The sequence below is a fragment of the Gorilla gorilla genome, chromosome 9, assembly GCF_029281585.2.
Source record: "Gorilla gorilla gorilla isolate KB3781 chromosome 9, NHGRI_mGorGor1-v2.1_pri, whole genome shotgun sequence".
Taxonomy (NCBI): Eukaryota; Metazoa; Chordata; class Mammalia; order Primates; family Hominidae; genus Gorilla; species Gorilla gorilla.
The window spans coordinates 86,331,408-86,358,766 of NC_073233.2; the positions used below are offsets into that span (position 1 = coordinate 86,331,408).

At 39.8% G+C, this 27,359-nt stretch overlaps 1 protein-coding gene across 10 annotated transcripts in view; it reads right to left on the reverse strand.

Annotated features, from left to right (window-relative positions):
- NARS2 (asparaginyl-tRNA synthetase 2, mitochondrial) overlaps positions 1–27,359 on the reverse strand; it is a 138,523-nt gene that overhangs the window by 12,738 nt on the left and 98,426 nt on the right. For all 10 annotated transcript variants that reach the window (XM_063693421.1, XM_004051882.5, XM_019037677.4 and 7 more), the window contains 2 exons: positions 20,491–20,557; positions 17,106–17,243 (listed from right to left, as the gene is read on the reverse strand). In XM_063693421.1, coding sequence (XP_063549491.1) covers positions 17,106–17,243; positions 20,491–20,557 — 205 coding nt within the window. The remainder of the gene's footprint in view (positions 1–17,105; positions 17,244–20,490; positions 20,558–27,359) is intronic.

The window sequence follows — 27,359 nt, forward strand, 5'->3', positions numbered from 1 at the left end:
CTGGAGAATCAGAGACTATGGAATAATCGGAAGGAGGTAGACCAGATAAGGCTGGTGGCCAGTGATGAGGAAGATGAGGCAATCCTTGGTAAGATGTTCTGCTTTCTCTATGTAGTTCATGAGCATCAAACGAGAGATGTACTTGTTGCTGGATCTTGCTGCTAAGATAACTAAAACAAACAAAAGTCCTCTGGGGATCTTTGCATGCAGATCTAAACCACATTAATTTTGGATCTTAATTCTTTTAATGCTATGTTTAAAGGAATATAAAAGACTCATATTTATCTTTGATTACAAACTTCCTTTAATATTTGAGTTCAGGAGAGAGTTCACTGTGTAACCACACTGACTTTTCTCTCTGGCTTTTATTTATCTGGAATATCTGCAATTGCACAGTTATAGTTGTGTAACTGGAAGTTTCTAAACCTTTTGAGTCACCTTAAAAATGTTTTTTTTTTTTTTTTTTTTGAGTTGGAGTCTTGCTCCGTCACCCAGGCTGGAGTGCAGTGGTGCGATCTCGGCTCACTGCAAACTCCACCTCCCCGGTTCATGCTATTCTCCTGCCTCAGCCTCCCAAGTAGCTGGGACTACAGGCACCTGCCACCATGCCTGGCTAATTTTTTTGTATTTTTAGTAGAGACAGGGTTTCACCATGTTAGCCAGGATGGTCTCGGATCTCCTGACCTCGTGATCCGCCTGCCTCAGCCTCCCAAAGTGCTGGGATTACAGGCGTGAGCCACCGCGCCTGGTCAAGTCACCTTAAAATCTTATACCATGGTAGGATAGCTACGTTAAAAAGAAAAAAAAATTTCTCCCAAACTTGCCTTCCTAATTTCCAGTGTACCTAACTGGTTATACACAACTATTGCTGCACTTAGTATAAAATTAAGGTGAAAGTTGTTGTATTAGTCAGGATAGGCTAGGCTAAGCTATAGTCACAAACAACCCCAGAAGCTTACAACCAGGTTTCTCAATCTCAGCATTAATAACATTTTTAACTAGATACTTCTTTGCTGTGGAGGCCTCAACTGTGCACTGTGGGATATTCAAGCCTCTACCCACTATAGGCCAGTTATACTCCCCTTGTTGTAACAGCCAAAAACATTTCCAGACATTACAAATGTTCCTTGGTGAAGAAAGAGGGGAACATAATAATCCCTGGTTGAGAACCACTAGTTTAAAACAATGAAAGGCCTTTTAAAAACATAGGCCACATGTCCACCCTGGTCTAAAACTGATAGAATAATCTCTTTCTAGGGTACTGTTGGTCTTGGGGCAGATGGGAAAAAGAGCATGTATGACTATGTACTAAAAGCATTTGTACAGAAGCAACGTATGTATGTCACTTCTCACATTCCTTGACCAATGCAAGTCATATGACTCAGGTCACATCAATGGGACTGGGAAGCATAATTCCCACGGAGGGAGAAGCACAAACTATATGTGCACATAAAACAGTTTTCCATGTTGCTTTTTCCTCATCTACGTGGACTCTTAAACTTCCACCCTCCCAAACGATCCTTCAATGTTAATTAGAATTAAAGGCAGAACAGTAGTTCTCCTATTTTCTTCCTCTGTACTCTGGGAGATAAATGAATCAGTATGGAAGAACTTATCAAAATAGGCTATTTTCACGGGATAAAAATTTTAGAAGACATCTGGATACAGTCCCACACCACTACTATATCTTTACTTGGTACTAATTTTATGGTATGCAGGAGGAACACATATCATCTTTGTTCTTTCTTTGCCTACATGGTCTGAAAATTCACATTCTCTCCAGTGGGTCAGTCTCCTATATGTTTCCTTGACAAGAGTGCAAAGTTGCTTCCCCTCTTAAGATACCTGTATCTTTTGAGCAAAGCATTCCTTTACAATGTCTCATAATTATTTCAGGACCAAATGGTACTATTTCTTTTTCAACAAGGTCAGGTGAACCTCTGAAGAAAAGCCCACAAAAGCCTTCTTTTTTTTTTTTTTCCTGAGACTGAGTCTCACTCTGTCACCCAGGCTGGAATGCAGTGGTGTGATCTCAGCTCACTGCAACCTCCGCTTCTCAGGTTCAAGTGATTCTGCTGCCTCAGCCTCCCGAGTAGCTGGTATTACAGATGCACGCCACCACGCCTGGCTAATTTTTATACCTAATTTTTGTAGTAGAGATGGGGTTTCACCATGTTGGGCAGGCAGGCCTCTAACTCCTGACCTCAAGTGATCTGCCCACCTGGGCCTCCAAAGTGCTGGGATTACAGGCGTGAGCCAATGTGCCCAGCCCTTGTTGTCTTTTCTTCCTCCATGTAACATTCTTCTTTTCTCTTTTACTTCAGGTTTAGGTTCCCTTCCACCGTATCAGATTCTAATACTTCCTGTTTTTCTTTTATAACTACATCCTCCTACCTAGCTAAAGATTCTGCACACTCTCTGAGAAGTTATAATACAGCAGAGTATTCTTCAATTACAAATAAAGACACATTTTGAATACACAGAGTGTACTTTCTTCTGGTATATCAAAAATACTGCATTCTCTAAAGATCACTAGAACAATTCCCTCAAATTTTCACACTTTTTAGTTAGGATTGAAATTCCAGGTAGAATTCTTCTACCTTGCATCTCCCCCTGATAACAACTGGGCTAGTTACTAGAAAAACTACCTCTTTCTCCTGGGTTCTCCTAGAGATAAAAGGTACATAAAAATATAATATAAACACACAGGCAATTACACAAATTTCTTGGAGAAGTAATGACAAAAACTTGATTGTGTGTTTCACAAGTTATTGGGAGCCGGTTAAGAGTGCAGGCAGGTTGGAAACAAGAAAGTTGACATTCGCTGGTGATGACAACTTGCCTTTATGGGCAGGCAGGTCTGTGGTTTATGGGAGGCTGAGACTGGCTTATAGAGCCAAGGACAATAAAGACAGGAGGAATTAACTTTGATTAGGGAAAGTGGGGAAGGTTCATGAATAAATAAAAAGTGCTACAGCAGAGATTAGATTTTATCATAGCTAACCATAAAGCATTAGGTGCTACAAGAAAAATACAGATAAAGTACCACAAATAATCATATAGACCATGGTCACTATCAAAAGCTCAGATATTGATTGTCTACTAATGGCTCTTCCAGCCAATTCCAGTGTGCTTTTAGAGTACTGCAAAGGTGACTCTGAAATTGAGCAACCGTCAATACCCATTTTCTGCCCATTTGGCTGTTGCATGCCAGGCTCTCCAAATAGCTGGACTCTAGAGCACATCTTAAGCAAGCTGGAGCACCTCACCTTTGCCCTGGGAAATGAGCTGCAAGCTTTTGAACTTCCTGTTACAAAGTATCTATATCTTTTAGTTAGATGACCAAACACATACTTATTTATGAGTTTCAACTATGATTTTTTAAAATTTTTAAATTTTTTTTTTTAAGTTTTTTTGAGATGGAGTCTCACTCTGTTGCCAGGCTGGAGTGTAGTGGTGCGATCTCACTCACTGCAACCTCTGCCTCCCAGGTTCAAGAGATTTTCCTGCCTCAGCCTCCCGAGTAGCTGGGACTACAGGAGCTCGCCACCATGCTCAGCTAATTTTTTATATTTGTAGTAGAGAAGGGATTTCACCATGTTGGCCAGGCTGGTCTCGATCTCTTGACCTTGTGATCCACCTGCCTCGGCTTCCTAAAGTGCTGGGATTACAGGCGTCAGCCACCGTGTCTGGCCGATTTTTTTTTTTTTTTTTTTTTTTTTGAGACAGGGTCTCACTCTGCCACTCAGGCTGGAGTGCAGTGGTATGAGTGTGGCTCAATGCCGCCTTGACCTCCCAGGCTCAAGCAATCCTCCTAACTCAGCCTCTCTGAGTAGCTAAGATTACAGGCACAGGTTACCACACCAGGTTATTATTATTTTTTTTTGTACAGACAGGGTCTCAATTTGTTGCCCACACTGGTCTCAAACTCCCTGGCTCAAGCGATCATCCTGCTTCTACCTCCCAAAGTGGTGGGATGACAGGCATGAGTCACCATGCCCAGCTCTATGATTATTTCTAAGATGATAAATAATGGCATAGGAACCCTCCAAATAATTCAGCCTTCCTATATTACTCTTTTTCTTGGAACTTCAATTAACCACAGCCAAAAATCAGCCATAAACTTGAATTTTTAAAAGTCCTTCTGAATGGACAATCGTCTGTACTTTATGGAAAAAGATATAATTCAAAGAGAAAGGAAGGTAGGACCAGAAGATACACATAGTTTATCTGTAGGTCTGGCGGTTACCGGGAGTAATGAGTTACATAATGAACAGGAACCAGAACTAAATCTATCATTAAGGAATTCACTGGTTGCAGAGCAAAACTTCTTTAAAGTTGACCAAATTTGAGCACTTTTGCAACTAAAAATCTCTATTGTGTTTCTATGCATCGTTGGGAGGCTTGAACTAAGCAGAAGGAGTTTAGCTCTGCCGACCTTTTACTCTCCTACACAGGTAACAATGGAGACTACAGATCATTTTCCTAAGCTTTCCCTAATTCCTCTATTCCTTAACAAAACCAATTCCACTTTGGGTACATCTTGTAGGCCCAGAATGCTCTCTGACACATCTTCCTCCACTTAATATGAGTTTTGATTCTGCTTAAGTCACACAGCTGCAGTGGCATGCTGTCTAGAAATAGTTTGTGTTGGTATTCAAGCTGAACAAACCCTGATTTCTATTTATGACACTCCCTTCTGACTCTTTTGATTCCAATCAATGCACTGAAAATAAAACTCAGACCCTGAATTAAAAAAAAAAATAGGCTAGATAGGAACAAGGCTTACAGTACATAACCTTGTCCACGCTAAAGCTGAAAGAGGGAAAAAGTTTAATGGCCCTTCCTCTGCCACCTCTCTTCTCACCTATCTCAGTATTTTTAAATATTGATGAAAACCACAAATTGAACGCCTCCTTATTCAGTTTCTCACAGGCTGTTACCAACAATGGGGCAAGGTTACACACTAGTATCAGAAGAAAAAGAATGTTCCACAAACCATAGGAAACATGTTTGTGGTTTTTGCTGTAACTGCTGAAATACACAGTATTTTGGCCCTAAAAACAAACTAGGTACAATTAGGAAAGAGGGCTTTCCAGATATGATGGTGAAGAGATGCAGATGGGCTGCAGGCAACAATGACTGAAAATGGACTTTGGCTACTATAATGGCTAGCCAGTTTTACTACTGCTGCTGTCTGAAAGAGGCAAAAGTCTTACATTTTGCAAAGATACTACTAATGGCTTCAAAGGAATGAAATTCTTACCTTGCTCCCAAACATGTATTCCCTTTCCCTCATGGTCAAGACTGTTTTACCACATTTCTTCCTTCCTTAGTGAGCTCTAAATTTCAAGTGAACCAGAAGAAAACATCAGTTGAGAACTCCACAAAGGTTCACTTATGAGTTCCTCCACTTGAGAGAGGACAACATTTCAGTAAACGGCACCACTCTACTTTTTATAATTAAAGTATGACCTATGGGAATGACTTGTGACTCCTCTCTCTTCCTTATCTTTTCTTTCTAGTTTATTTCATAGACTGATATGGTTTGGATATTTGTGCCCTCCCAATTTCACGTTGAAATGTGACCCTCCAATGTTGGAGGTGGGGCCTAGGGGCAGGTGTTGGATCATGGGGGTGGCCTCCTCATGAATGGCGTTGTGCCATTCCCATGGTAATGGCTTCTTGCTCTATTAGTTCACATGAGAACTGGTTGTTTAAAACAGACTGACATCGCTTCCCTTCTTTCTTGCTCTCTGTTTTGCTGTGTGACATGCCTGTTCCCTCTTTGCCTTTTTGTCATGAGTAAAAGCTTCCTGAGGCCACACCAGAAGCTGAGAAGTTGATGCCATTCTTGTACAGTCTGCAGAACCAAGAGCCAAATAAAACTCTTTGTTTTATAAATTACCAAGTCTCAGGTTTTTTTTTTTTTTTTTAATGTAGCCTCATTCTGTCGCCTGGGCTGGAGTGCAGTGGCGTGATCTTGGCTCACTGCAACCTCCACCTCCCGGGTTCAAGCGATTCTCTTGCCTCAGCCTCCCAAGTAGCTGGGATTACAGGCACCTGCCACTACGCTCAGCTAATTTTTCGTATTTTTAGTAGAGACAGGTTTCACCATGTTGGCCAGGCTGGTCTCGAACTCCTGACCTTGTGATTTGCCTGCCTTGGCCTCCCAAAGTGCTGGGATCACAAGCGTGAGCCACCGTGCCCAGCCAGTCTCAGGTATTTTTTTATAGCAACTTAGAGCAACTCTATTTTAGTAAAATGGACTAACACACAGACCACTGTTTATTCCTTCAGAATGTTTTAGTTTTATTTCTTTCTCTACATTTTCACTGTTGAGATTATAAGCAAAAGTCCCATAATTATCTTACGTGTCTTTAATTCCCCCCTTCCCCAATCCATTCTGTATGTCAGGTTAATTTTTTCATCTTGCCAGTATCTTAGAATACATACAATGCCTCTCTGTTTTTTACTGGATAAAGCCCAAGCTATCTGTAACACTCCAATCTCTCCATAACTGTTCCTATCTTGTCTAGCCATCTTTATCACCCAATAATTCCTTACTCCATTATTTTTATAGCATAGAATTTTAATTTTTAAAGCAATTTTAAAAACATTTGTTCATCTGATTTCCACAACAAACCTGTGATGATACAAGTGTGTAATTCCCTTTTAAAGTAAACTTCAAGTATAAAATATGTGTAAAAAGTACACAAATAACTAGTATACAGTTCTATAAATTTTCACAAACACACCATGAAGCACCATACGGATCAATAAACTGAACAATAGCAGTACCCCAAAAAAGTCCTCCTAAGGTCTTCTTTTAGTTACTACCCCTACCAAAAGTAACCTCTTTCCTGACCTCTATCACCAGAGATTGACTATGATCCCCTGAGAATACTGAGGACAAGAAAGATCAAGTGGTATATCCAGGAACAAAACCCAAGTCTCCTGGCTCTAAGTCCATAGCTCTTCCTGCCACCCCACACAAACTCTTCACTCCCAGAAAGATCAGGATTCTAATGAAGCTGCCATATATGCCGTATTTCTGCCTTTACAGCCTAGCTTCAATACCTGCTAGCGGTGTGATTTTGCATGAGTGACTATACTGCTGCACTGAGAGGTAGCAGCCTCCTCTGTAAGAAAGGGATAAAAGTTAATTATCGGCACATACTCGATAAACATTATTGTTTTCTCTTTTGAAATGTTTTAACATTATGCTTGCCACACGGGTACTCAATAATAGATGTCAATTTGGAACGTCAAAAATTTAATCTTTGTTAATCTTTTCTTCCATTTTCCTCTGTCTACCATGTTTTAAGTAATCTCTTCTCTAATCTTACAAAGTTAATCTTATTTAGTTAAGTGAGACAATATAAATAATTTCTCAACTCCCTAAATGTCTTTTCCTTGCTACTCTTAATAATGAAGATTCCTCGACACTCTTACTCTAGCAAAAGACTTAGGAGGCATTTACATTCACTTTTATCTCAGTTGCTTTAACCAAACTTGTTCAATTAAGACATTGGGAAGACTGAAATGGGAGAAACAGTTTGGTAACAAAACCTTAGAAGTCTGTATGACACACATAAAAGGATTTCTCTTCCCTATGTTCCCTAACTCTACAATTCAAAGTATTAATATAAAATATGTCATGATAAAGAATCTCAAAGTATTTTAAGACAGACTGAAATGGATACTTTCAATTTTGACAAAAATTTCTAGGATTCTCTTTAGTCCTAGATATGGGGAAAATTGGCAATTCCCTTCATCACTATTTCTGTTGGTTTGTGGCTCAAGCTATTTTGATGCAGGTTGGTTAATTAGCCACAGCTCTGGGAAATTTATTGCACACCCCTTGGCTGAGTATTCTCCTTTCTGAGTTGACTTCACAGTATGTACTTTATTGAATGCCCACTAATGCTTACCTTTCTCTGGTTTGCTAAGTAATACTGATATAATTTTGAAAATTAGAACACTACCTGGCGATTGTGGCATCTCATCAAGGACTGAGGGGCAGTCACTTTTTCCTAATTACACATGTGTAGAATAAAAGACTATTATTCTCTGTGAAGCCACTCCCCCAGCTGAACATCTGCTACCTGGCTTTGAGGGACTTACCTGGAGACCAGCCTCAGAGGCATATGGCATTTTGCATGTTTGCTTAGATTCATTTTCCCATGATCTGTCCCTTTCAAATGATCAAATATGCTCAGTAATTTATAAGTTAGTCTTATCCATGCAAATGAAGAAAAACTTAGGCTACAGGAAATCAGAGAATCTTAGAGAGGTAATACTTTAGAGGTCACTTAATCCAATTCTCTGATTATACAGAGGGAGAAACTGAGGCTGAAAGATCACAGAGACTTGCCTGAGGTGACACAGGTAACTAGTAAGGTTATCTAGATTTCAAACCCAGAACCACTCTGCATCCTGTGTACTTTTCAGTACACCACAGCGCATACCTTCATTTCTACTGAGAGGCGAGGAGAAAGGAAGATAAATTATAACTGTAAAAACATACCATTTTACTATTTATTACCCTCTGGCCAAAAGTTACAAGTGTAGATTAGATATTTCCCCATCCTTCTCTTTTGGTTCCCTAAAGAAGGCACCTATGAAACACACCTGTCTTATTTTTTTCAAGACTGCACTGCATCCATTACAGGAACTCTTGTGAACTTACAGCCAGTTATTACAGCCCTACTAAAAGAAACAGAATTTAGTCATCTGGCCCAAAGCTTCTTCCTTCACCAGAAAACAACAAATGAGGGATAGAAGCAGGCACTTCATACAAATGGATTGAAAAGAAATGTACACTGCTAACGTACCAATGTTATTCTCTATGGCTAATGTAACCAGTTTAAATAAATTATATTTGAATAGTTTAGCTCTGAGAAGCTATATACTCTAGTACTGCATAAATTATGGAAGTATGTTAAACTCCCAGTATAATGCCTTTAGGGTGTGAGACCACATTACTAGAGAGACTGTATCATAATGAAGGTTTCCCAGTACTGCTGAAGGTAAGATACTTGTGAATGCAATCTATGAGAGAACTACCTTTTAAGGAATCTTATGTTATTATGTAACAACACACACACACACACACACATTGTACTTTATTATAACATTTTATCAAAATTTAAAGCCAGGCACAGATAAATATTGTATGTTCTCATTCATATGTGGGAATAAAAAATTTTTTGAGCTCATGGGAAATAGTAGAACAGTGTGTATCAGGGGCTTGGAAGGGTGGGGAGAGGTTGGTTAGCAGATACAAAATTATAGCTAGATAGGAGGAATGAGTGCTGGTATTCTGCAGCAATATAGGGTGAATACGGTTAACTACAATTTATTGTATATTTTCAAAAAGGTGGATGAGAGGATTTTGAATGTTCACAACACAAAGAAATGAAAAATGTTTGAGGTGACGAATATGCTAATTACCCTAATTTGATCCGTATTATATACATATACCAAAATACCATTCTATATTCCATAAATACATACAATTATTACATGTCAACTAAACATGAAAGGGGAAAAATTTTATTAAAATTTAGAAAGTAGGAAGAGACAACTTCATACCTATTGACTACCTACTTCCTAAAACACAGCTATCTACTTTTCTTATATTACTTGATTTAATCCTCACAACTCCATAATATATTATGGTCTCATTTTTACAGATCAGGAAATTAAGACACAAAGAGATTAGGTGGCATATGTAAAATCACATAGTTTATAATACACAGAGGTGGGGACTTGAACCCAAGAGTGTCTAACTCTATAGCCACTAGACTTTCCTTTATGCCATGTTGCTACCACTCACAAAATTAAAGATGCTTTTTAGCTTCCCAGCAAATTCACAGCAGATCAACTCACTACTCGTCGACAGTGTGTCTTAAACTTTGTTGGATTTGATTCATTAATCCATTCATCCATCCACCACACGGATACTAGGTGTCCACCACGTCCCAGGCATTACACTAGGAATATACTGATGAATGAAAAAGAAGCTGATACGGTTTTGCTGGGTGTCCCCACCCAAATCTCATCTTGAATTGTACTTCCATAATTCCCACTTGTTGTGGGAGATAAATGAATCATGGGGATATTTTCCCCATACTGTTCTTGTGGTAGTAAGTCTAAGGAGATCTGATGGTGGGGTTTTTTTTTTTTTTTTTTGAGATGGAGTCTTGCTCTGTTGCCCAGGCTGGACTGCAGTGGTGTGATTTCAGCTTACTGCAACTCTGCCTACTGGGTTCAAGCAATTCTCCTGTCTCAGCCTCCTGAGCTGGGACTACAGGTGCCTGCCACCATGCCTGGCTACTTTTTGTATTTTTAGTAAAGACGGGGTTTCACCTTGTTAGTCAGGCTGGTCTCGAACTCCTGACCTCAGGTGATCCACCAGCCTTGACCTCCCAAAGTGCTGGGATTACAAGCATGAGCCACTGCGCCGGTCAATCTGATGATCTGATGGTGGTTTTTTTGTTGTTGTTGTTTTTTGTTTTGTTTTGTTTTTTGTTTTTAATTGAGACAGAGTTTTGCTCTTGTTGCCCAGGCTGGAGTACAATGATGCAATCTCAGCTCACTGCAACCTCTGCCTCCCGGGTTCAAGCGATTCTCCTGCCTAAGCCTCCCAAGTAGCTGGGATTACAGGTGTATACCACCACGCCCAGCTAATTTTGTATTTTTAGTAGAGACGGGGTTTCTCCATGTTGGTCAGGCTGGTCTTGAATCCCCTGCCTCAGGTGATCTGCCCGCCTCGGCCTCCCAAAGTGCTGGGATTACAGGAGTGAGCCACCGCGCCCAGCCGATCTGATGGTTTTATGAGGGGTTTCCGCTTTCGCTTCTCTCTCATTCTCTCTTGCTGCTGCCATGTAAGAAGTGCCTTTCATTTTCTGCCATGATTGTGAGGCCTCCCCAGCCATGTGGAACTGTGAGTCCATTAAACCTCTTTTTCTTTCCCGTCTTGGGTATGTCTTTATCAGCAGCGTGAAAATGGACTAATATGGAAGTCCTCACGTCTTTTGACATAGAGGAAAGTGTCATTAATTAAATAGTCATGCACATAGATGCAAAATTACAATGGTTAAAGGTTATGATGGATTAAGAGTTAGTATCTCTGGGTGTGAAACTTAACATGGTACGACTGCAGCATCTAACAGGGGCCTCTGACTCAAGACTAGAGGGTCAAGAAAGGTTTCTCTGAGGAAATGGTGATTGAGTATAAATATCAGTAAGCAAAATTATTTAGATGAAGAAGATTGTTCTAGATTGAAGGAATAATATATGCAGAGTCTGAGGTGAGAGAAAGAACTGCACGTCTGAAGACACAGAAGAAGGGTGGTGATAGGAGAGAACAAAGTGGAGTCCCACAGTACAACAGACTAGAGAAGGAGACACAGCCACATTCTACTAGGCATTGTAGGCGACATAAAGGATTTTGGCTTTTATCCTAGGAGCAAAGGGAGGCCACTGAATGGCTTTAAGAAGAGTGACAACATGATTGGGTTAATTTTTTTTTTTTTAATGGAGATGGAGTCTCATTATGTTGTCCAGGCTGGTCTGGAACTCCTGGGATCAAGTGATCTGTGTACCTCAGGCTCCCAAAGTGCAGGGATTACAGGCATGAGCCACTGTGCCCAGCCAGGATTTACATTTTATAAAAACTCACACTAAAATGGGAGAACTGATTCAGAAGAGGAAAGAATGGATATATGAAGATCAGTTAGGAGGCTATTAGTCTAGGCAGTATCTTAATCTGAAAAGGTAAAAGAGGAAATGAAGAGAAATGAATGGATGTGAGAGATATTTAGGAGCGCAAAACTGACAGAACTTAGTCAATGGAGGAAATGAGAAAGGAAGACTTCTGAGATGACTCAGGTATCTGGCATGTACAATTAGATGAATACAGAATATTGAAAGAAGATCAAATTTGCTGGGAGGAGAGGAGAAATCATAGGTTCAATTTTGGATGTGTTGAGTCTGAGATGCCTTTGAGATATGTAAATGGCAGTCAATGAGTCAGCCCTCTGTATTCAGAGGTTCTGCATTTGTGGATTCAACCAATAGCAGATTTAAAATATTCAGGAAAAACAAATAGATGGTTGTATCTGTAACTAACATGTACAGATTTTTTTTCTTGCCATTATTTCCCTAAACAATACAGCATAACAACTATTTACATAGCATTTACATTGTATTAGGTATTATAAGTAACCTATAAATTATTTAAAGTATACAGGAGGATGTGCATAGGTGATACGCATACTACGTCATTTTACATAAGGGACTCATTAGTATCCTCGAATTTTGCTATCTGAGAGGGGGCTAGTGGGTAGGGTGTCCTGGAACCAATCCCTGAGGATACTGAGGGACGAATGTATATGAGTCTAGAGCTCAGAGAAGAAGTCTGGATTAGAGATAAAAACTTCTGAGAGAATAAACAGTAAGCAATAGATACAGATGAAATAACATGAGGAAAATAAAGACCACCAAGGACTGGGCCTTGAGGAATTCCAACACCTGATGAATAGATAGAAATGGATAAATCTGTACAGGAGACTAAGAAAGAATAAATGCTGAGAAAGGAGAAAAACAGGGATAATGTGATGTCACAGAAGTCAAGGGAGGAGAGGGTTATAAGAATAAAAAAGTCATTAATAGTGCTGATTAGCACTGACAGGCCAAGTAAAATAAAGACTTAAAAGTCTGCTGGATTTAATAACATGAAGATCATTACTGATCCTAACAAGAGCTACTTCAACAGTGTGATAGGGGTGGAAACTACAAAGAAGTAGGAGTACAGAATGAGTGGGAGATGCTGTGCTGGTAAAAAAAAAAAAAAAAAATTCAATACCCATCCTAAAGTTGTTAAGTTTTGTTTAAGAAAGCAAACTTTCATGCCTGTAATCCAAACACTTTAGGAGGCTGAGGCGGATGGACTGCCTGAGCTCAGTTTGAGACCAGCCTGGGCAACACTGAAATCCCGTACCCACTAAAAAAAAAAAAAAAAAAAAAAAAATTAGCCGGGTGTGGTGGCATGCGTCTGTAGTCCCAGCTACTCGGGAGGCTGAGGCAGGAGAATTGCTTGAACCCGGGAGACAGAGGGTGCAATGAGCCAAGATCGTGCCATTGCACTCCAGCCTGGAAGACAGAGCGAGATTCCGTCTTTTAAAAAAAAAAGAAAAGAAAGAAAGCAAAACTCATTAAGAGATTACAGAATATAGACACAATGCTACAGTTTCGCTAATTCTTTAAATGCAACAAAAATCCAAAAAAGGAGGCTCAAAGTAGCTGGGTAACCCAGAAAAATCTTTATAGAGAAGAAAATTCTTAAGCAGAGTACTTAAGTACAAAATTGAGTGATTGAAAGATGCTTAATCTGGGGAAATTAAATGAGAAAAATACATGGTGTGTGTGTTGGAGGGGGAGCTGGAATTGGGATGGGCTGGAGTGATGAAAAAAAAAGCCAACAGATATAATCTTCTGTTTTGTAATATAGGCTCAATACTAAATTATTTAGGACTAGATAATCTAGGTCCTAATGTCCCCTTTTTGCTGGCAACCTGGGGGCCAATTACACTAGAGGGTTGGTAGAAAAAAGAGAATGTAAGAATCATAAATCAATTATGTTGCTCACTAGTTTTGGATGATTTAGAGTGAAAGGTGAGGATGAGTAAAATAAATGGCTAAAAAGTAATTTTATATTATTTGTGATTTTTAGGCAGTTGGAAGAAGTGGAAAAAAACACAGACTTTATAAAACAATCTGCAGTCTAGAAAAAAATATATATATTTTAAAAATACAGACTTTAAAGCTAAAGAGAATCAGGTGTGAATACTAACTACTTACTATCTACGTAGCTTTGGAAATGCAATCTATCTCTGCACTCCAGTTTTTCATTTATAAAATGGGGAAACAAGCTTCTAAGCAAAGCTGTTTCTGGATTGAGAGATGAGATGGTAGTGCTTGATTCCTAAGCATCTAGTAAACGGTGGCTAATACAGCTGTATTAATACTAAATGAAAAAACAGGAAATACAGTCAAACAGACAACCCTGTATACCTGACAGGGACATTTTGTTTACTAGGGGGCCCTAATCTACATTTCTGTATATTTATCCACAAATAAGTGAAAAGCATCAGACAGTAAAGTGTAGTTTTTGGGCCTATTTTGAAATCAATATAATCTGTCTCATAGACTTTTACAACTAATAATATTACATATATAACTATTCAATAAATATTTAGAAAAGTAAAATATATTCTTACTTTATATTATTGCCAACTTTAAAATTTAATTATTTGTTTTTCAGATAGGGGGCTCGCTCTGTTGCCCAGGCTGGAGCACAGTGACACCATTATGGCTCACTGAAGCCTCGAGTTCCTAGGCTCGAGTAATTCTCTCACCTCAGCCTCTTGAGTAGATAGACTACAGGTGCACACCACTACACCTGGCTAATTTATTTTTTGTTGAGATAGGGTCTTCCTATGTTCAACAGGCTGGTCTTGAATTCCTGGTCTCAAGCAATTTTCCCACCTTGGACTACCAAAGTGCTGGGCTTACAAACGTGAGCCACTATACCTGGCCATGTTATAGCTAATTTTGTAAAAACCAAAAGAATAAAAAAGGCAGGCCAGGTGCAGTGGCTCATGCCTGTAATCCAAGCACTTTGGGAGGCTGAGGGCAGACTACCTGAGGTCAGGAGTTTAAGACCAGCCTGGCCAACATGGTGAAACCCTGTCTCTATTAAAAATACAAAAATCTGATGGGTGTGGCGGCACACGCCTATAATCCCAGATACTTGGGAGGCTGAGGCAGGAAAATCACTTGAACCTGGGAGGCAGAGGTTGCAGTGAGCTGAGATCACGCCATTGCACCCCAGCCTGGGTGACAAGAGTGAAATTCTACCTCAAAAAAAAAGACAACTATAGTTAAGGTCAAAAAAAAAACCACAGGACAAGAAACGGTAAACGGATAAGAGAGACAAAACAGGCAGAGAAGAGACGGTCAGACAAGAGCTGAGACAGGGAAAATCTGCCTAGACTGCCTGTATCCCTTCATAGCCCTCCCCTCACTATTTCTATTTGATAGTCCAAACCAAAGCAGTCTAAGCCTCCTCCTGCTCTGCCAAGCCAGCTTTTCCTTTGCCTGATTGTGCAGTGTCCGGAATTGGTGGGTTCTTGGTCTCACTGACTTCAACAATGAAGCCGCGGACCCTCACGGTGAGTGTTACAGTTCTTAAAGGCGGCGCGTCCGGAGTTTGTTCCTTCTGATGTTCAGATGTGTTTGGAGTTTCTTCCTTCTGGTGGGTTCGTGGTCTGGCTGGCTCAGGAGTGAAGCTGCAGACCTTCGCGGTGAGTGTTACAGCTCTTAAGGCGGCGCGTCTGGAGTTCTTCATTCCTCCCAGTGGGCTCGTGGTCTCGCTGGCTTCAGGAGTGAAGCTGCAGATCTTCGCGGTGAGTGTTACAGCTCATAAAGGCAGTGTGGACCCAAAGAGTGAGCAGTAGCAAGATTTATTGCAAAGAGCGAAAGAACAAAGCTTCCACAGTGTGGAAGGGGACCCGAGCAGGTTGCCACTGCTGGCTCGGGCAGCCTGCTTTATTCTCTTATCTGGCCCCACCCACATCCTGCTGATTGGTAGAGCAGAGTGGTCTGTTTTGACAGGGCGCTGATTGGTACATTTACAGTCCCTGTGCTAGACACAAAGGTTCTCCACGTCCCCACCACATTAGCTAGATACAGAGTGTCCACACAAAGATTCTCCAAGTCCCCACCAGAGTAGCTAGACAGTGTCGATTGGTGCATTCACAACCCTGAGCTAGACACAGGGTGCTGATTGGTGTGTTTTCAAACCTTGAGCTAGATAGAGTGCTGATTGGTGTATTTACAATCCCTTAGCTAGACATAAAGGTTCTCCAAGTCCCCATCAGAGTAGCTAGATACAGAGTGTCCACTGGTGCATTCACAAACCCTGAGCTAGACACAGGGTGCTGATTGGTGTGTTTACAAACCTTGAGCTAGATACAGAGTGCCAATTGGTGTATTTACAATCTCTTAGCTAGACATAAAGGTTCTCCACGTCCCCACCAGACTCAGGAGCCCAGCTGGCTTCACCCAGTGGATCCCACACTGGGGCTGCAGGTGGAGCTGCCTGCCAGTCCCGCGCCATGCGCCCGCACTCCTCAGCCCTTGGGTGGTCAATGGGACTGGGCGCCGTGGAGCAGGGGGCGGCACTCGTCAGGGAGGCTTCAGCGACACAGGAGCCCACGGAGGGGTGGGGAGGCTCAGGCATGGGGGGCTGCAGGTCCTGAGCCCTGCCCCATGGGAAGGCAGCTAAGGCCTGGCAGGAAATTGAGCACAGCTGCTGCTGGCCCAGGTGCTACGCCCCTCACTGCCCAGGGCCGGTGGGGCCCACCGAGCCCACACCCACCTGGAACTCACACTGGCCCGCAAGCACCACAGGCAGCCCTGGTTCCCGCCCGCGCCTCTCCCTCCACACCTCCCCACAAGCTGAGGGAGCTGGCTCCGGCCTTGGCCAGCCCAGAAAGGGGCTCCCACAGTGCAGTGGCAGGCTGAAGGGCTCCTCAAGTGCCGCCAAAGTGGGCGCCAAGGCCGAGGAGGCGCCGAGAGCGAGCGAGGGCTGTGAGGGCTACCAGCACGCTGTCACCTCTCAGTGCCACTGCTCTCATCTCTTGCCCAGTATGCCTTCCCTCCTAGGAGTCTCCTAACCAGTACTTCACCACAGACTAACAAGCTTGGTATAGCCATACAGTGTTCTAGGCCACTTCCTCTCAGTCATTACAAAACAAAACAAAACAAAATGAAACAAAACAAAACGAAACAAAGAAAACCTAGATTTGCACCTGCTAAACTAAGAAGAAGACCTTGTGACAGAAATGAGGAAGTACGTTTATAGAACACTGGGATCTTCTTTAGGAAAAATTTTTAAGAGATGTCTTTGAAAAACGTTATCATTTTAAGAGATAAAGAGAGTGACAGATGACATTTAAGAAAAGATCACAAAGGCTAAATGAAAAACCCAACACAAGAGGACTAACCCCAATTTATTTAGTATCTCTTCTTACCGTGTGCTGAGGGCCATCTTCATTATCCCTCATGTAGAAAGGCTTGAGTGCTAATGGATAATTAATAACGAAGACAGGTATGTTGCCACAGTGCTTCACCAGGTACTTTTCATGTTCAGTCCGTAGGTCAGCACCCCACTGTAATGAGAAGAAAGAAATGACCAAAAGAGGAGACAGAGGTGAAATATACAATTAAGCACCTGAAAATAACCTGCATCAATTCTAAGGGCTTCATCTTCCTGAGGCTCCATGTGTGGAGCTAGCTGCTAAGGTTACACAGCTGACTAAACCAGAGAGAGATATTTGTTAACAAGAACACCTACAGGCCTGGAAAGATGAAAGCTGAGGCCAGTAGACAGACACTATGCTTACTGTGTCCCCATTGCTCCCCCACCCCCACCCCCCAGGAGCAGATAATACAGCACCTGCAGGAAAACAAAGTCTACTTTACAAGGAGATAAAAAAAAAAAAAAAAACCTGACTTCAGAATCACAATTTTTAATAGTGCCTAGAGCTTCTTCCACAGTTATTGTTCCTAAGTCTCAGGAAATTAAATGATAGAAGATAATATTCCTAATATTGAGGCTATCTTTGGCTAAATGACTTCTCTTGGTGACTTTTGTTTTTTTTGAGACAGAGTCTGGCTGTGTCGCCCAGGCTAGAGTGCAGTGGTGCAATCTCGGCTCACTGCAACCTCTGTCTCCCGGGTTCAAGTGATTCTCCTGCCTCAGCCTCCCAAGTAACTGGGACTTCAGGTGCCCGCCACCATGCCCGGCTATTTTTTTTGTATTTTCAGTAGAGATGGGGTTTCACTACGTTGGCCAGGCTGGTCTTGAACTCCTGATTTCGTGATCTGCCCACCTTGGCCTCCCAAAGTGCTGGGATTACAGGTGTGAGCCACAGTGACGGCCGGTGACTTCTTTTTAAATAAAAAGAGTCAACTCATGTATGAGATGCTCTTTGATGAATATTTATTAACTCTGTTCAATATATTTATTAAGCAAATACTAATGTGCCTATTAAATTCCAGGTACCATATGATATACTGGATATAGTGGTAAGAAAAAATTATAATCCCTGACTTCATGAAGTTTCCAGGGTAGGAGAAAAAGAAATGAAAACTTACACAAAGAATTGATCATAAATATAACAAACAGAGGTTACTTTTGTAATACATAAAGATCTGACTTAATTGGGATTGAACCGGTACAAGGAATAGTTTAAACACAAAGGTTAACATTATCTTATTACTACCACTTGTTTGGCAGTATCTTAGTTATAGGAAAAAATAACTGGAATAGGAAAAGAGTTTTGCCTCCAACACTATACACATGTCCATTGACAGACCATGTGGTCTCTCTGGACCTATATCATTGCCAATAAAATAAAAAAGTTCTGGCCAGGCATGGTGGCTCATGCCTTTAATCTCAGCACCTTGGGAAGCCGAGGAGTGCTTGAGCACAGAAGCCTGAGACTAGCCTAGGCAACATAACCCTGTCTCTACAAAAAATAAAAAAATCAGCCAGACCTGGTGGCACGCACCTGTAGTCCCAGATAGTTGGGAGACTGAGTTGGGAGGAATGATGAGAGCCTGGGAGGTGGAATCTGCAGTGAGCCATGTTTGCACCACTGCACTCCAGCCTCGGCAACACAGAGAGATCCTGTCTTTCAAAAAATAAATAAATAAATAAATAAATAAACAAATAAATAAAATAAAATAAAATAAAAAAAAAAATAAACAAAGGAGTTCCTTCACAGAAAGAGAGTTGTACAGTGGTTGTCAGGGGTCTGGGAATGGGGCAAATGAGGTGATATTTGTCAAAGTGTATACACTTTCAGTTATAAGATGAACAAGTTCTGGGGATCTAATGTACAGTGTGGGTAGTGACAGATGTGTTAACTAATTTGATTATGATAATGTTACACAATGTATACATGTATCAAATCATCATGTCGTATACCCTGAATATATACAATCTTCTTTTGTTGTTGTTCTTAGAGACAAGGTCTTTCTCTGTCACCTAGGCTGGAGGGCTGTAGTCGATCATGGCTCATTGCAATTTTAAACTCCTGGGCTCAAGCAATCCTCCTACCTTGGCCTCTTAAAGTGTTGGGATTACAGGTGTGAACTACCACACCCGGCCTATACAATCTTTGTTTATCAAGTAAGTATTGAAAAAAAAAAAAAAGAATTCTTGGCTGGGTACTGAGGCATGCTCCTCTAGTCCCAGTTACTTGGCAGGCTGAAGTGGCGGATCCCTTGAGCCTAGGAGTTCAAGATGAGCAAAGGCATCATAACGAGACCTCCATCTCTTAAATATAAAGTTCTTTAAAAGCAAAACAAACAAAAAAACCCCAATATTTTCCAGAGTGGCTCACAAACTAAAAGGCTCTGTAAAGTTCAAGTGAAAAACAAACCCGTTTCTGCAAGCACTAAATCTGAAAAAAAAAAAAAAAAAAAAAAAAAAAAAGAAAAAGAAAAACACACCTGTTTAGTTATGTTGCCTAAACTTATTTGATAATATAACTTCTTTTGTTGGTCATCTTTTTTTTTTTTTTTTTGAGATGGAGTCTCGCTGTTGCTGAGGCTGGAATGCAGTGGTGATCTCTGCTCACTGCAGGCTCTGCCCCCCGGGTTCACGCCATTCTCCTGCCTCAGCCTCCTGAGTAGCTGGGACTACAGGCGCCCGCCACCTCGCCCAGCTAATTTTTTGTATTTTTAGTGGAGACGGGGTTTCACCATGTTAGCCAGGATGGTCTCGATTTCCTGACCTTGTGATCCACCCGCCTCAGCCTCCCAAAGTGCTGGGATTACAGGTGTGAGCCACCGCACCCAGCCTGGTCATCTTTTAATGTCATTCAGAATATATTTTGGAAAACACAGAACTAGTTGAGTTTTACAGTAATATTCTTTTTTAAAAAATTCACTTTTTTTTTTTTTTTTTTTGGGTAGAGACAGGGTCTCACTATATTGCCCAGGCTGGTCTTGGACTTTGGGGCTCAAGCAATCTGCCTGCCTTGGCCTCCCAAAGTGCTGGAATTATAGGCGTGAGCCCCAACACCTGGTCTCTACAGTAATAGTCTATGATTATCTTTCTTTTTTAGAATTTTCATCTTCCTAAACATGGGAGACTCCTTTATAACCCTTTAGTCACTGCTATTCCAAATGATAAAATTTATTTTTATTCTTAATTAATTCCGTTTTAAGTATCTCAACAAGATTCAGCAAACATCAAACAAAATCTTAAGTCTGTGTACAAATGAGCAAATGCCATATTTTGCTAATGAGAATTAAGATGATTTTGAAAGATTCTTAACACAGTAAGCTAAAGACAAGAAGGAAGCATTTTCACACACACATATATACATACACACAAAATACTACCTCTGGGGTAAAGGTGAAGTTCTGGGATGCTTGCTTTAAGATCTCCACTGCTTCAGTATAAGAAATACTGGAGGAAAACAGGATACAAGCAGAGAAAAGTCAATACAGTGGAGCTGCTGTTAACTAGTTCATTTTAAAACCAGAAAAAGCGTACTCCTATATCACACTGTGAGGTCATGAATAATCAGGAATTAAGGCTGATCTAATCCTATGAAAGTCTGATCTGCCTGAAGACAAGTAACCATTCAATAACCTCACTCCTCATCTACTTGCAATATACACAGTGAAGCTAGTCACTTAAGCAAGTAAAGATTATTCTCTGAATCCATGATATGCCAATGCCCTATTAAAAGGTATGAAATACTGAGACTACAACAGCAAAAGACTTTTTCCTAAAATTCACCATTGATTCATTTATTTATCCAACAGACATATACTTGGCACCTACTAGGCACTACACACAATTCTAGGCACTGGAGATAAAAATAAAGCTCAGCCTTCATGGAGACAATGTGAGTGCGCGCCTGTGTGTGTCAGAGAGAGAGAGAGAGAGAGAGAGAGAGCGAGAGATGCAGGTGAGGAGAGAGTAGACAGATAAATAAACAAGTAGCTATTCGTGCTATGAAGAAAAACAAAGTGGAATAAGAAGACAGGGGGTTTGGGGTGCCATTTTAGATATGATGGTCAAGAAAGTCCTAAGTTTGTGACATTTGAACAGAAGCGTGCACCGAGTAAGGAAATGAACCATAGAAGTATCTTGGGAGGAGTATTCCAGGCAAAAGGAACAGCAAGTACAAGGACCTGAAGTGAGAAACAGTTTGGCTTGTTCACAGAACAAAAAGGGCAGTCAGCGTGACTAGAGCATACTGAACAAGAGGAAGAATGCACAGGAAATTACATAGGAAAGGCAGTCAGAAGTCAGATCACATGGACTCTTTCAGGTCATAGTAAGGGCCTGGTAATATATTCTAAGCATTATAAGACTATGTAGGAAAATACTGATTCTCTCCATGAGACAGCCTCATGCCTAAAGTAAGTCAAAGCAAGTATTTGTTTTAATTTAACTATGTGAATAGGTAACTTGTCTACATAGTTTTAAAAAAAATCAAGATGTATAAGAGTATACATCTCCCTTCCATTGTGGTTCCAGAGACACCTAGTTCCTTTCCTTTCACACAATCACTGTTATTGGTATTGTGACCATCCCTCTAGAGGATTTTATTTATACAGATAATGTAAATAATACACAATCTTCCTTTTTTACAGATGTCATACATAACATACACACTCTTTCACACCTAATTTTACTAATATACCTTGCAGATCTGTGTGTATATGAAGACATTCTTCACCTTTTGTATTACATAATATTCTATTTTGTAGATGTGTCATAATTAGTTAGTTTAACCAGTGACCTGATATTTCACATTCTAATCTTTTGCTATTATAAAACATACCTATATATACCTATTTAATATTACAAATAATTATACACTAATTTTTCACATGCACAAGTGGAATTATTAGATGAAAATTTGCAATTTTTATATTTTCTGAAAGGTTTTGCCAAAGATATTGCCCCCTTTTATATCAATTTATACCCACCAGTAACATGAAAGTGTCAGGTTACTTGTAAACTACAGGTAAAATACTGCATCAGTATTTTGGATTTTTTTTTTGTTTGTTTACAAAAAAATCTACAAACTTCCTGAAAGACCTTGAGCTCAAAAAATAATTTATCCAGCACAAACTTGTTCTCTGAAGCAAAAATGAAGTTCATATCCATAACAACTAACCAAAAAGAGTTGTATTGTGTCATACAGTACAATAAAGCCCCTAAAGCTATGTTTTGAAAGATAGGTTTTTTCCTAAGAATCTATTCAAATTAAAATCTAGTAATAACAATAGGTAATTTCTAAGGTAATAATGGTGGTGGTAGTGGTGTTGGTAGTAGCAGTAATAACGATTTTAAAATTAGCATTTTACAGAAGGGAAGCAGAAGGTTAGAGAGGATCAATAACTTTCCAAAGGTTACTCATGTAAGTAAATAGTAAATCTCGATCTGCTGACTCCAGAGTATAAGCTTTTAACAGCTAAGATAATGCCTGAAACAGAGTTTCATACGCTCCATCAAAACAAAAGAAAATGGGCTCAACTGATTCTACCACTTCATCTGATCCTACTACTAGCTATGTAAGTCACTTCAATGTAGTGAAAGCATGTTATTAATTTTTGTAATGTATTATACAAACATTTAAAAATTAAGTATTTGCACTTGTAAAATAAGGAGATTGAACTATCTTTTTCTTTCTTTTCTTTTATTATTATACTTTAAGTTTTAGGGTACATGTGCACATTGTGCAGGTTAGTTACATATGTAAACATGTGCCATGCTGGTGTGCTGCACCCACTAACTCGTCATCTAGCATTAGGTATATCTCCCAATGCTATCCCTCCCCCCTCCCCCCACCCCACCACAGTCCCCAGAGTATGATGTTCCCCTTCCTGTGTCCATGTGATCTCATTGTTCAATTCCCACCTATGAGTGAGAATATGCGGTGTTTGGTTTTTTGTTCTTGCGATAGTTTACTGAGAATGATGATTTCCAATTTCATCCACGTCCCTACAAAGGACATGAACTCATCAATTTTTATGGCTGCATAGTATTCCATGGTGTATATGTGCCACATAAAGTTCTTTTCTGCTTAGGCATTCTATCGTTCTATTATATCAATTACTTGGTATGATCTACCAATCACACTGAGAAATATGAGAGCAGTCAAAATAATAAGCAGTAAGATTTTGTACCATTGGTATGTTACTGTCTCATTATTAAGAAATGACTCTCATGTCTAAATATCTCTTGTTATTCCACGTCTTCCACTCCACTCCCCAATACCTTCATTAGAGGCAGAACTTTCAAGTTCAAATTACAGTTCTGACATTTGATATCCTTAATGGTTTCCATCAACTCTCTCTATTAAGTATTTTTCTTGATATGTATAGAAAATATTATCTCTTCTCCTTTCCAGAAACTGTTTCCAAAGTACTTTGAGGAAAGGAGGAAAAAACACTGTGGTAGAGAATGATACAGCATCAAACTACCTTCATATTTCACATTTTTCATTGCTGAATAAAGAAAATTCATTATTCTGAAGCTGTTAAGAGTAAAACTGCTAAACTACAAAGATAATTATTGTCATCCTTCGCCTCAAATTCACACACAAAGATAAATGAAGAGCAAATAAAAAAGGTAAGTACTCTACATTTTCAGAACCATAATAATATAAAGGAAATGTAAAATAAACTGAATACAATTTCTGCATAAAGGCTAAATTCCATTACTACACGAGTTGCTGAAACAGCACATTTTCATATAAAATAATTGTAACAGGTAGTGAAAAATACACTGAAATCTACTCAAAAGAATACAAGTCACGTGGTATCTATACAGATCAATAATTAACAGTGCAGTCTGCATAAAGGACAACAGTTTCTCTTTTGCCATCTCCCTGTTTTTTCTTTTCTCTTTACTGTTTTTAGGATTAACTCAATAGTAGATTCAGCTACACCAGTATTTTCAGAAGTTTCAGTGCCAATGCCTTAAAAGGCATGAAACAGCAGAAAGGTGATGCCAAAGTGGTAGAGAGGGCACCACCACACAATCTATTTCTCAACTTGATACCTCTGATGTTGATGACTTAATAATCACTGTCATCAGACCAGCACCATCTCATTATGCTTTCAGCGGCTACCCTGCACATTTTAACATGCATATCTGACTTAACAGTCTAAAGCAGCTGGGTGTGGTGGCCTGCACCAGTTGTCTCAGTTACTCGGGAGGCTGAGGCAGGAGGATTGCTTGAGCCCAGGAGTTCAAGGCTGCAGTGAGCTATGATCACACCACTGCCCTCCAGCCTGGAAAACAGAGCAAGGTCCTGTCTCTTAAAAACAAAAAGTCTAAAGTTCACCAGTTTCTCTCTCTTCCTTTCAAACAACAAAAGGACTAACATTTCAACTATCAACGTGCCTCTCCAGTTTTACAAGTTATTGCTGCCCAGTATTTCAGTTCTAAGGTAACAGATATTTTCTTTCAACTATGTGAAGATACTATTTTATCAATCTATTGTCATTACTGTTCTTTGAACTTCTTGGGAATCTAATGCTGTTTGTTATGTCTGCTGTTCTTGCTCATGGTAGGTATTTCCCTGTGTATTTGGAGTGTAAGATTATCTTCAGTAGAGCTTGTTTTGAGAATATCACGCCACTTGGGTTGAGGGTACAAACTTCAAGATTGGTTTTATATTGATTTCTATAGCTACTCCAGCATTATCACCAATTGAAGACAATTTTTTATTTTAATGCCCTGGCATGAAGATTCTTGAACTACACAGGAAACATAAATTCAAACTCTAGGCTCACTTAAGGGCCAACTGTGGCTGCAAATTCTCAATGAAGACTATTTTTGTTTTGTCTCTATCCTTAAGCCCAGGCTAAAGCAGATATACTTCTACACTTCTTTGTAAATTCTCTATGCTGGCTAGCTCAATTTTCTGTTTGTTTGCTTATTTTCTAATTGGCCCTTTCATTAAGGGTGTAGTCCTTGACCAGTTCTAGCTTTGTGTGTATATCTGTGCATGCATTTCAGGGGATATCTTGATTCTAATTCATTCTGCTACGTCTATTCTCATGTCATCTCATTGCTGTTAAAATCTCTGGTTTCAAAAACTGGAAAATCGTCCTCCAGCTTCCCTACCCTACACCCTGAGAATCCTCAGCATCACACCAACTGTCCATATCACTCTGGTGTTTGGTTCCTTCTTCATTTCTAGCACCTGGAACTTCTCCTACTTTCTAGTGAATTCAACAACGTATTTAAAAGAATCTTATAATATTTTAACTATTATTTTTAGATGTTTTGTAGCGAGAGTGTTTTCAAATTACCTAGTCTGACATATTGCTTTTAACAGTATTGTCATTAAATCCTTTCAACAATATAAGACAGAGTATTTTTTTGTAGATGAGGAAACTGAAGTTCAGAAAAGTTAAAGATTCACTATTGATCAAGTTCATAGTCGTAATTACATTATTCATATAAATATTTAACTGTTCATCTTTTTCTCTAGATTTTCAACTCCATAAAAAAATAAATCAATGTTTGTTTTCATTATTCTCAAGAACTAGCAAAGTGCCTAACTCATATTAGGCAGTCAATAAATATTTGTTAAAAAATATTAATTTACTCATTAATGGCTAGTAAATGGTAGGGCCAGGATTAGAATCCAGGTTTTCTGAATCATGGTTCACTACCCTCAGTGACTGAAATAAATAGTGATATGAGCCAATAAGAAACCTCAGGAGAGGATCCAGCCTAAAGAATACCTTTACAGCCACAGTTACTCAAGTCACTTGTTTGTCCACTCAATTACTCAGTATTTACTGAGTTTCTGTTAAAGGCACTGGGCTAAGTCCTGGGGGTATAAGAGTAAGCAATTTAAACATAGCCTCTGACATCACAGAGGTAGTAGATACCAATCAAATAATCACAAATATACATTTATTTAAAAATGTTTGAATTTTTAATTGACAAATATTTTACGTATTTACAGGATACAATGTGTTTTTGGTATTATACACTGTGGAATGAATATATCAAGGTAATTAACATATCTATCGTCTCACATGCTTCATTTTTTTTTGTAGTGAGAAGATTTAAAATCTACTCTTTTAGCAATTTTGAGATATACATTACAATTAATTATGGTCACTTTGTTATGCAATAAATCCTGAAAACTTATTCCTCTGGTCTAACTGAAACTTTGTACCCCTTGGACAATTTCTTTCCATTCCCTTCAAGAACCCCTCACCGGCCACTGGTAACTACCATTCTACTCACTACTTCTGGAAGTGTTAACTTTATTACATTTCACATCAAAGTGAATCATGCAGTATTTGTCTTTCTGTGCATAGCTTCTTTCACTTAGCATTAAGCCTTCCAGGTTGATCCATGTTGTCACAAATAAGATTTCCTTTGAATAGTATTCCACTGTGTATATATATACACATTTACTTTATCCAGTCACCTACTGATGGACACTTAGGTTGATTCCATATCTTGGCTACTACGAATAGTGCTGCAAAGAACATGTAAGTGCAGATATCTCTTTCACATACTGACTTCAGTTCTGCATATGTACCTAGAGGTAGGATGGCTGAATCATATGGTAAATATACTTTTGGTTTTTTGAGAAACCTCCCATACTATCCTCCATAATAGCTCCACTAATTTACATTCCCACTAACAGTTATAAAAGGGTTCCCAAACGCCACATCTTTGCCAACACCTGTTATCATTTGACTTTTTTTTTTTTTTTTTGAGACAAGGTCTTGCTCTGTCTCCCAGGCTGGAGTGCAGCAGCATCTGTGATCATAGCTCACTGAAACCTCAACCTCCTGGGCTTAGGCAATCCTCCCGCCTTGGTCTCCTGAGTAGCTGGCACTACAGGCACATGTCACCACACCTGGCTAATTTATTTATTTATTTTTTTGTAGAGACAGGGTCTCACTAAGTTGGCCAGGGTGGTCCTGAACTTCTGGGCTCAAGTGATCCTTCCACCTCAGCCTCCCAAAGTGCTGAGACTACAGGCATGAGCCAACGTGTCTCATTCTACTTTTTGATAACAGCCATTCTAACAGGTGTGAGTGGTTATCTCAGTGTGGTTTTAATTTTCATTTTATTGATTAGTGATGTTGGACACTTTTTGATAAACCTATTGGCCATCTGTATCTTACACAAATGTAAAACATTTGTGATGTCTGCCTGCCTGAGCAAAGCATTGGGGTGGATGCTGAGGCTAGGTGGGGTGGCT